General features: G+C 45.4%; 1 protein-coding gene across 3 annotated transcripts; it reads left to right on the top strand.

Annotated features, from left to right (window-relative positions):
- Positions 1-940: 940 nt before the first annotated feature.
- Positions 941-10,920, top strand: Fzd4 (frizzled class receptor 4). 3 transcript variants are annotated; one of them, XM_047518093.1, is made up of 3 exons: positions 941-999; positions 1,969-2,344; positions 4,437-10,920. In XM_047518093.1, the coding sequence occupies exons 2-3, from the start codon at positions 2,060-2,062 to the stop codon at positions 5,763-5,765; spliced, it is 1,614 nt and encodes a 537-aa protein (XP_047374049.1). In that variant the 5' UTR covers positions 941-999; positions 1,969-2,059; the 3' UTR covers positions 5,766-10,920. The 3 variants fall into 3 exon arrangements, with proteins under 3 accessions (XP_047374049.1, XP_047374047.1, XP_047374048.1); XM_047518091.1 differs by having other exon boundaries at positions 976-1,092; XM_047518092.1 differs by lacking the exon at positions 941-999 and adding an exon at positions 1,688-1,883.
- Positions 10,921-11,227: the final 307 nt, after the last annotated feature.

The following is an 11,227-nucleotide window of genomic DNA, read 5'->3' as shown; positions in this document are numbered from 1 at the left end:
CAATGACTGGAGACCAGCAACTTGTCTGTGCCCAACAGTTCTAAGCACAGAGCCAAACACCAAAAGAAGTTGATTCCATTCTTTCCCTCAGTCAAATTGAGTTGGTAATATAAGACAAAACATGAGCACTACATTAATGGTGCATTCCTCTAATTCATACCTAGCCTCTGTCATTTGCCACAGAATCAGCTGAAATGGGAGAATATAAACAGCCCCAGGAAAACAGTGGCAAATGGGGGTCAAAAAGATCTTAGGGAAAGGGTAGAAATCCCTTTATCCATATCCTCAGACCTGGGCTGCCAGAGATGTCTTTAACACGTCTGGAAAGCAGGGGGTTGTCCTATAACTGACCTCGTCTACTGGTCCCAGAAGAAAACAAACCCCAAACCCAACAATAACCAAGTTATTCAGCATTTACTATGTGCCATTTACTATGTGCCAGACACTGTGCAAAATGACTTACAGGCATAAGTTATCTCAGTTAACTCTTAGAGTAACTGTGTGAGGTAGACATGAACTTCCTTCAGAAGTTGGCCAGATGTCAGTTTGAGGCTTGGCACAATTTGAGGCACAGTTGCTTGACCACAGGCAACAAGTAAACGGTTTAGGAATCCACCTGCTGGGAGTTTCACTGGCTAACGGTAAATCAGAGAGAGGGTGGAGCACACAAAGCCCCTGGGCTTGAGAACGAGAAAGGAAAGTTGAATGGGAACCCTGGTTGCAAGATCTCCTGATCCCCAGAACTACGCAGAAGCAAGGTAAGAAAGGAGGGCAGGTTGAAGGGAAGCGGGGCCCGGGAGGGTGGGGAAGGGGAGTCCTGGTCTTGCGCGTCCTCTTGCCCCCAGCGCACAGGTCAAGCTTCTCCCCTCCCGCCCTCTCACCCTCCCAACCTTATTTAGAAACCGTGTCCCCGAGACAGGAAGGGCGGCGGGCCGAGAAGCACGGAGCGTCCCGGTCTCATTTCCTTTCGAATCCCCCTGTGGAATTTCATTTCATACGGTGAGGAAATCGGAGCGCGAGACCGTCGGCTGGTCGACTGGCTCCCGTACGCCTCCCCCATTCGCTGCTGGAGACTCGCAGCTCCCGGAGCAGGTTGGGCCGAGTCTGGGGCGGGGAGAGGGGGCCCAGCTCCAATCATTGCGAGTTGGGAGTGAAAATAGCTACGAACTCGTGTTGTACCAGGCACCATGCTAAGCGTTTTACGCGTCATCGCTAATCCTCCCAAGTCACTTTACGGATGAGGAACCTGACGCTGAGAGGTTGGACAATTTGTTCAAGGTCACACAGCCTGGATTTAAAGCCACAGTCTGTGTAAATCCAAATCCTGTGTTCTTTGTGCATGTTTTTACGCTCGACGGGGAGGTGGTCAAGGGCCGAGGTGACAGCTGGAAGGCAGGCACGAAGGGGGCATCGATGGGACAGCACTTCTCACCTGGGACAGGAGGGAGCGATTTGGCCGGGCGGGAGCTACTCGGCTCTGTCGCCGCCTGGCCCCAGCAAACCTCCGGGTGGGTGGAAAGCTAGCGCGGGGAAGCTGGCGGGGCGGGGCGGGGCGGTCCGGGGAGCGAGGGAGGGTCGGAGAAGGGGGGCTGTGGGCTGAGGCCTGACCCTTCCAGCGGGAGAGCCGCCCCGCCCTAGCCCCGCCCCTCTCTTCCTCGAGCGCCATCCCATTGGAGAGGCGCTCTGTCCGTCTCGCCCCGCCACCGCCCAGAGAATCTCCGGCGCTACGAAGGGTTGGGGTGGTGAGAGCTGCGCGGCGCAGAGTGCTGGCGGGCTTAGCTGAGACGCCGAGCAGACTCCGCGGGCGCCGGGTTATGGGCTAACCTGTAGCCATGACCCTCGCAGCCTTTCCCTCGGCCTCAGCCTCGGGCGTCTAATACCCGGTACAGACGCACTCAGCTGCTAAAGAAGCGGCCACTGCCCCCTCGTCGCCCTTGGCGCCTTATCTCACTCTTTTCCCCCGACTAGGAGCAGCGCGGGCAACCGGCGCCCCCGTGCAAACTGGGGGTGTCTGCTGGAGCAGCCCCCGCCGCCGCCGCTGCTGCCCCGGGCTCTGGCCATGGCCTGGCGGGGCGCAGGGCCGAGCGTCCCGGGGGCTCCGGGAGGTGTCGGACTCAGTCTGGGGCTGCTGCTGCAGTTTCTCCTGCTGCTGGGGCCGGCACGGAGTTTCGGGGACGAGGAGGAGCGGCGCTGCGACCCCATCCGCATCTCCATGTGCCAGAACCTCGGCTACAACGTGACCAAGATGCCCAATCTGGTGGGGCACGAGCTGCAGACCGACGCAGAGCTCCAGCTGACAACTTTCACGCCGCTCATTCAGTACGGCTGCTCCAGCCAGCTGCAGGTGGGCGTCCCTAACCCCCACCCGGGAGGGACCCTTTGGGCAGAGACGCCCCAAATTCCCTCGGTGGAGCCCATGCTAAATCAAGACCTCTGTCCCCTTTCTAGCCTGAGGGTTACAAAACTCCTGGAAAAGTGATTTCCACCCCCCCCCCCACCACCACTTTTCTGTCCCTGCTTAGGAACTGGAAGCCAAAACGTTGTGTAAGTCATTTGGCCTGAGAAAGAACCCACTCTTACACCCCGCCCTTCCGTTTTTCTCCCCTGCCCACCCATGTCTGGCCAAGCCCCTAACCCCAGTGGAGCTGAGGGTTAACTTTGCCAAGGATTCCGGCCACTGCTCGGTGGACGAGTCCTAGGCAGAGCAGCCAGCTGCATTTAAGACTTGGAAGGAGAGATAAGGAGACAGGAACTTCTCCTCCCTTCCCTGTCCCTCACCGACCTCCTTTCTCCCCATATTTTTGGGGGTGAGTTAGAAATAAAATACTAATGCCCGTTTGCTGCGGAACGACCCCTCCTCGTGTGGTCTCTACACTTTTAGAGGTCATGCAGGAAGGAGTAAGTTGGGTTGACTTGAGTTCTTTCTCATCCTCAGGGTTGAGGCAAGATTTAGTGCTTGAAGGAATAGATGAAGCTCCAGAAGTTTGTTTGTAGATTGGAAGATTTTTTTTTTTTGCAGTTATTAAAAAATTTTAAACTTATGTAATGTGTAAGGTCTTAGAATAATAAGTGAAGAATTTGCATATGTAGGGTTATTATAATCTTGCAAAACAACGAATTCATTATGGCTGAAGACTGACAAAAAAATATAAAAACTTAACATTCATTGTTTTTTGGTTGGGAAGACTGAGTGATTTTTAGAAATTTAGAAAAGAGAACAGTTGAGAAAAATATGGAGGTTAGTTGTCCAGACTAAAAACTTCAGAAATGTGTGGTTCTGGCTGCAACTTCTGAGAGATAAGAAACAGACATATAGCTTACTACTAGCTGTATGTTTTTACATAGGTCATTTTAAAAGCTGGATTGTGGTTTTGGAAAGATGGATGGGATTAGACCTGTTGCTGGTAGAATATCCCTTTGGAAATTTCAGAACTTTAGAACTAGGTTATAAAAGCTTAAGAAATGATCCTCTAGTTCTCAGTTTGGAAACAGCACATATCCTGACATCAGTGGCAATTTGGTTGGAGAAACAACTTTTGCAGGGATATATATTTTTAATTACATGTATCCTGGGGAAGCAGCCAAGCTGTTTTGAAGGACAGGCCAGGATCCCTTTACATGCTGGAAAATAGTTACTTGAAACTCTAGACTTCATAGACAACATCTGTAAGGAGCCAAGGAGACTGTTTATCAATGCTGGAGGAATTGAGGACAGCAACTGGACTCGCCCCTGCTGGTATTGCAGTTTCAGGGCCTTAACATTTACATTTTCCTATTGTGCTTCATTACTATTCATTGAGGAAACCCTAGCCAAACAAACCCCTAGTGACCAGAGACCTCAATCTGTATCCCTTGGGTCTAACATTGTCTCATTTGGTATATTTTCATTTTCAATGTGGGATTGATTTAAAAAATATAAAGGATAAAGTAGGGGGAAGAGGATATTAACAGGATATGTGTGTGCATATATATATGTATATATACACATATTTTTTATATTACATTTATTTTTAAGGTGATGAAGAAATGAAGACAAAATTTGAGCACCCCATCACTTAAATAACTGAGTTATTTTATTAGACTCTTCAGTTTTTTCAAATAGTGGCTAAAAAGGAGAGGGAGATTGAAAGCCAGTTTTTAAAGGTTTATTTTCTTAAGGGTCATGATGTGAAAAGAGATTATATAATTATTAAGACCCTTCTTATTTATTTATTTAATGTTCCTCTGGAAAGGATTACTACAGCCAAACTAAGAAAAGTGTGTAAAAGTGATGGATTATTAGGCACCTTTGTTTGAGGGCAGAGTAAACAGACTCCTGGTCGACTGGTTTAAAAGTAGATATGTACATTGCCTGGAAGGATTCACTCAACTTTGTGCAAGCATTTGGTCAAACTTCCAAGTCATTGTTTTCTTTGTTCATTTCATTACTTTTCCAGTTCTTCCTTTGTTCGGTTTATGTGCCAATGTGCACAGAGAAGATCAACATCCCCATTGGCCCGTGTGGCGGCATGTGTCTTTCAGTCAAGAGACGCTGTGAACCAGTCCTGAAGGAATTTGGATTTGCCTGGCCAGAGAGCCTAAATTGCAGCAAATTCCCACCACAGAACGACCACAATCACATGTGCATGGAAGGGCCAGGTGATGAAGAGGTGCCCTTACCTCACAAAACCCCGGTCCAGCCTGGGGAGGAGTGTCACTCTGTGGGAACCAATTCAGATCAGTACATCTGGGTGAAAAGGAGCCTGAACTGCGTTCTTAAGTGTGGCTATGATGCTGGTTTATACAGCCGCTCTGCCAAGGAGTTCACTGATACCTGGATGGCCGTGTGGGCCAGCCTGTGCTTCATCTCCACTGCCTTCACTGTGCTGACCTTCCTGATTGATTCTTCCAGGTTTTCTTACCCTGAGCGCCCCATCATATTTCTCAGTATGTGCTATAATATTTATAGCATTGCTTATATTGTCAGGCTGACTGTAGGCCGGGAAAGGATATCCTGCGATTTTGAAGAGGCAGCAGAACCCGTTCTCATCCAAGAAGGACTTAAGAACACAGGATGTGCAATAATTTTCTTACTGATGTACTTTTTTGGAATGGCCAGCTCCATTTGGTGGGTTATTCTGACACTCACTTGGTTTTTGGCAGCAGGACTCAAATGGGGTCATGAAGCCATTGAAATGCACAGCTCTTATTTCCACATTGCAGCCTGGGCCATCCCTGCAGTGAAGACTATTGTCATCTTAATTATGAGATTGGTGGATGCAGATGAACTGACTGGCCTGTGCTATGTTGGGAACCAAAACCTCGATGCCCTCACTGGCTTTGTGGTGGCCCCTCTCTTCACTTATTTGGTGATTGGAACTTTGTTCATTGCTGCAGGTTTGGTGGCCTTATTCAAAATTCGGTCAAATCTTCAAAAGGATGGGACAAAGACAGATAAATTGGAAAGGCTGATGGTCAAGATTGGGGTCTTCTCAGTACTATACACAGTTCCTGCAACCTGTGTGATTGCCTGTTATTTCTATGAAATCTCTAATTGGGCGCTCTTTCGGTATTCTGCAGATGACTCTAATATGGCTGTTGAAATGTTGAAAATTTTTATGTCTTTGCTCGTGGGCATCACTTCAGGCATGTGGATCTGGTCTGCCAAAACGCTTCACACATGGCAGAAATGTTCCAACAAATTGGTGAATTCCGGGAAGGTAAAGAGAGAGAAGAGAGGGAATGGTTGGGCGAAGCCTGGGAAAGGCAACGAAACTGTGGTGTAGGGCTTAGCCAGCCTCCACACTTTCCTCATCTTGAAGGGGGGTTGCCAGCATTTCTGTGGAAGTGCAACTAAAAGTTTTATGTGGTGAATCTCAGTTTGAACAAACTCGCAACACTTAAGAGATCCCCATCAACCCACCACTCCTCGCCCCCACCCCAGCATCATAAAAACCAATGATCTTGCTGCAGACTTTGGAATGATCCAAAATGGAAAAGCCAGTTAGAGGCTTGCAAAGCTGTGAAAAATCAAGATGTTGATCACTTTAGCAGGTCGCAGCTTGGAGCATGGAGGTCCTGCCTGAATCCAAAAAGTTCAGGGCGATGCTGTTTTTCCCTACTGGGTGGGATTTGAGTGTGAGTTGGTAACTTGCAGGGAGAAAGACTAATATTTTTAATCCTTTAAATTCTAAATACTAACTAGGTCTTTCAGATAGCAAAGTGATCTATAAACACTGGAAATGCTGGGTTCAGAGAAGTGTTACAAGAGTTTTATAGTTTGGCTGATCTAACATAAACATCTGTGGTGCACTGTCTTCTGTTTAGAACTTTGTGGATTGCACTCCCAAGAGGTGGTGTCAAAATCTTCCAGTGCCTTTGTCATAAAACAGAATTGTTTGAACAAACAAAAGTACTGTACTAACACACACAAGGTATCCAGTGGATTTTTCTTCTCTTTTTTCCTCTTAAATTTCAATCTCTGTTCTAGGCTGCTGCTGTTTTCTTCATTTTACACTAATGACCCCCCAAAAGGTATTTTTATAGGAATTTTTGCTCTGCAGCATGCCTAATGAGGAGAAAAGGAAGGGTGATTCACTTTCTGACAATCACTTAATTCAGAGGAAAAATGAGATTTACTAAGTTGACTTACCTTAGCAACCCCAGAGACCTATTGCATTGAGCAATGGGGACTTAATATATTTTACTTTGTGTGATTGCATCTATGCAGACGCCAGTCTGGAAGAGCTAAAATGTTAAATTTCTTGGCAACTTTGCATTCACACAGATTAACTGTGTAATTTGTGTGTGTCAATTACAATTAAAAGCGCATTCTTGGACCATGACATAGTATACTCAACTGACTTTAAAACTATGGTCAACTTGCATTCTTAGAATGATAGTGCCTTTTTTCCTTGGCATAAGAATGTTATCAGAGTCTGGTCTACTTACCACCAGGAAAACTTACTCAGTTTTGTAAAGGGAACTAAGGACAGCTAATCCAACTACTTGGTGCATAATTATTCCTTAGTAATTGGCAAAGGCTCCTTATAAGATTTCATTGAAGGCAGTGTGGCCTGAAGTATTTATATGGTGCTTAATGAATCTCCAGAATGCCAGCCAGGAGCTGGATTGGTTAGCAGGGAATAAAGTGTAGACCATATGAAATGAACTGCAAACTCTAACAGCACAAGTCTTAATTGCCTTTTGCAGAGGTATCCAAAGCTTTTAAAATTTATGCTTTACGTTTCTCACAAGGGGGCACCCCCTAGCAGCCTATCAAAAGTTGCAGTTCTTTTAAAGTTGTTAACTGGCCTTTCTCCTAACTCACCTTAGGCTTTCTAATCACCAGGTCTCTGAGACAATTTGTTGTCAGTGTCACAGGTTGCTCTTCTTATAACCCATACCTGACTTTGCTTCAGCAACTGCTTTGCAAGGACTCACTTATTAATTCATGCCTTTTTAAAAAATAGGAGGAAAGCTCATTTTTCTTTTTCTTTCCATTGCACTTTAAGTGGAGAAACATTTCTAGGGACTCAAATTCCAAATAGGTAATCGAATTCTGAAAATAAGCATGACTTTTTTGTTTGAGCTTTATACCAATGGTTTGACGTTTCCCTTCCTTCTTTGTTTTTGTGTATAATTGAACAGTCTGAGATCCAGATGCACATAAAGTGCATTGTGTGTTTAGAAAGGAAAGTCCTGGAACTTTTTAGATAGAAACTTTGTGGGCCTGGGTGGCCCCTGCTGCTTCATGAGTACCTAGGCTGGACTTTGGGTTAGAGCTCTAGGAGCATGAGAACTGATCCCCGGAAGGACCAGTGTAATTTCGTCTGACTGCATTGCCTATGAAATGTAAAATGTGAACTCTCCGTGCTGCTTGCAGATAGTTCCCATAGCTGTCCAGGGCCCTGGAGCATGCACCCAGGGGCAGAGTCTGCCCTTACTCACGCTCTGCTCTGGTGTCTTGGGAGTTGTGCAGGCATTCTGGCCCAGGAAAAAGAAGGACCATGCAGTGGGGAGACTTAATGCTAGAGTATAGAGGTTTGTAATGTAGTTTTCTTTGTAACACTTTAGTGATTTTGTGACCAAGACAGAACCTAGCAGAGGGATGGGCAGTATTGGCCAATGATTAAATAATAATTCTAACAATAAAAGGGCACTTAGGTGAAAAGGACTTCTGAGTTTTGGAGTAGTGCCCTGACAACATTTTGGAGTTTGACTGTCTATTTCACAAATCTCTTGCCTTCTCAGAGGAAGGCACATTTAATCATAAATAGCCATATGTGCAGACTGGATTGGTAGTGTTGGCAATGCAACATGGTTATAGGCCTTTCCTTTCACATTCCGGACAACGGAGTGTTTACAGTTTCAGGAAAGGAACTCTGTGACTGAGGAGTCACTTACCAACAAACTTCAAGTGACTCCATTGCCTCTTAAATTGATATTTGTTTAAAAAAGTAAAAGTCCATTTTCAGCACATTTATTGAGTGCCAACTGTGTGTAAAGCCCTGTGTTAGATGCTTGGGGATGTCCTGGGAGATCAGCTGTGTTCGTCTAAGGGAAGTAGGGTGGGGATGCACTTAGGTCTGCTGAAATTTACTATTGGTTTTTTTGGAGGACTTGGGACCTCTGGAGTTCACATCTGTTTTACTGTCTCCTTCCCACAAACCTCTTCCTGGGTCTCTTTACCTTTAACACATCTCTAATCCATTCCCAGGATTCCTTCCAAATCAGTTACAGGGGTTTTGACAAAAAGCATCAACTTTGCTTCATGACAATTTCCATAGAAATCCCCTAGGAAGACTCAGAATAGGTTATAAGGAAACAAGCTCCTGCTCCTAATATGGTTTTGGGGGTAGGCAAGTAGGCAAGTCAGAGCTTGGGGTGCTCCCTGGGATTTGTGTAGAAATATTTGAAGACATTTTCTTGCTAGAGGAAAAGTTAGATTTGTTTTTATTTTTCTTTCTCTGAAACTTAGTATAAGTAGGTATGCTTGTAGCTTTCTACAAAAATCCCTCAGTCTCTAGAGATTTTATTAAACAGGGCCAAGGGCACCTCTGTCCAACCTCATCTTTGACAGACTTTCTTCTGCTTGTATAGGCCAAACCTCAGGGCAGAGGAACATGGCTTAGGAACCATCCGGCTTAACTACTTGGTTGATTCAGATTCTTTTTCCTTAATGGAGACCCATTTCCTGTTCACTGAGATTGCTTCTGAACTGGCAGCTTGCTTAGCGGCCTGAAACCGGAGAAAGGGTGACCCTTTTCATTTCCTTAACATGCTTTTTGACTTTCCTTTCCCTGGTCACTCCTTCACCTGCACTTCTGCATTAGATGCTGAATTGTGATTCTATTCAGCACCCCCAGCTCTGTATCTCTGTTCCCATTCGGCCTCCTGGTTATAGAATTAAATCCTTTTTATGTTAGAACCAGGCTGGGACCTGAGGATACAAAGATGAACTCAACACACTCAGCCTGAAGGGACAGGCTCAGTTTAAAGAGATTTCACCAGTAAAGTGCAGTCTTTGACTTCTGGTGAAGTTAAGAAAAGGAGCCACATAGGGCTGGAGATGTGGAGATGTGGTAGAATGCATGAAGTATAAGGCCCTGGGGTTGATCCCCAGCACTGGGAAGGAAAAAAAAAAAAAAAAAAAAAAAAAAGGTGGGAGAAAGGAGCCAAAACACAGACTTTGGAAGGAAACCTCTTAAAATCAATCTATATCCTGAATTTCATTCTGTAATGGAAGGCACTGGATAGAGTTGCTGTTCCAGCCTATCACATCAAGTTCCTGGATTCTAACAATTCTCTGTGTTCCTTTATTGTATTTGAGTTCAGAGTGCCTGTCTAGGTTTGCATCATTTCTGGCAAAGGACCTGGGTTATCATTTTTCCTCCATGGCTAGGTCACAGATCTTGGAAACAACTAGGAGAGCATTTTGCTCCTACCTAGAAACAGAGCCTAGAGGCTTAAATAATGGATTTTGTTTCAGGATAACCTGGATAGAGCTTTCTGTTGCTGCCTCTTGCCATAAATGCATGCAATAATAGCATGCTTGATAGTACCAGGAGGAAAAGTGAGACTCAGATTCCCCTGACATGCCTCTTCCCTGGCTAGCCCAGTTGCCTTGCTAGTTGCCTTCTGCTTTCCTTATTTCTGTTCTTTGTTTCTGCTTTACCTGTTTCCTTTCTTTGCATCAGTGAATTCCTAGTATTCACCTAGGTAATCTATAAAGGGCCTTTTGGGGATCCTGTATGAGCCATGCCCTCAAAGCTTTTGTACCTCCTTGATCTCCTGTAATATTCAGTCCATGACCACTGTCATCCCCCATAAGGCTTCTGAAAAGGGTGAGAGCAGCTCTGTCCCACAAAGGTTGGGTCCATCTTCCCTCCCAGGTGGTGAAAAGTTTTCAATCCTGTTAATAGGCTTACACCCTGGCTTGACTGCATTTTGGGAGGGGGAAGCTGCTTTCTAGAGCTCTCCCACTGAGGCTTGTTGGTGGTTCTGAATTTCTTCTACCTCACAATGTGTTGTGAGGCTTTAGAAGGTCTGAGAATGAAGACCCTTTGAGCTCTTCATAAGAAAGATGTTAACTCCAATAAGAGAAAATATAACTCAACCTGCTTTGTGCAGCAGTCCAGCTAGTTGGTCTGGGGCCTTTTCTTGGATCCTTATGCCACCCCACAGCTCCAGAAAACTGGAGGCCAACCTGGGGGACTTTCAGATGTTCCATGTAGAGGTACCTATATATGTAACTCCTGCTACCCTTGCCCTGAAAGAATTGCTGAATTTCAAAGGAAATGGACGTTGCTTTTAAGGATGTACAAAAGTATGTCTGCATTGATGTCTGTACTGTAAATTTCTAATTTATCACTGTACAAAAAAACTTTGCTATTTAATTTTTGTATTAAAGGAAAATAAAGTTTTGTTTATTAACTAGTGTGTGATTTGGCATGTTACTGAAGTGTGTTGTGGCCCTTGGGAAGCACACATACCCAGCCATGAGAAATAGAGGACTCCATTTGCAGGACAGATTGAGAAATGCTTTCTGAGAGCCTCTTTGTTTCTTTTTTTGCTAGTGCTATTTTTCCCCTCCGGGATTTCTCCTGGGTCAGCAAACCCCCACAATCCAAGGTCAACAGAATTTATCACCACTGTGGTCATCAGTAGCACTCAAGTGGATCACATGATGCTTTGGATGTAACTATAGCTCTCAAGCTGTTATCCCCATGACACCTTTCTTGGTATT

Source organism: Sciurus carolinensis, chromosome 11, assembly GCF_902686445.1.
Source record: "Sciurus carolinensis chromosome 11, mSciCar1.2, whole genome shotgun sequence".
In the NCBI taxonomy this organism is placed as follows: domain Eukaryota; kingdom Metazoa; phylum Chordata; class Mammalia; order Rodentia; family Sciuridae; genus Sciurus; species Sciurus carolinensis.
The sequence above is the reverse complement of the archived record's forward strand: the minus strand, read 5'-3'. Positions and strand labels throughout refer to the sequence as shown.

Coding starts and splice junctions, on each gene's coding strand:
- Fzd4 (XM_047518093.1), top strand. CDS start 2,060: ATGGCCTGGCGGGGCGCAGGGCCGAGCGTCCCGGGGGCTCCGGGAGGT. Junction 2,345..4,436: donor GCTGCTCCAGCCAGCTGCAG/GTGGGCGTCCCT, acceptor TTACTTTTCCAG/TTCTTCCTTTGTTCGGTTTA.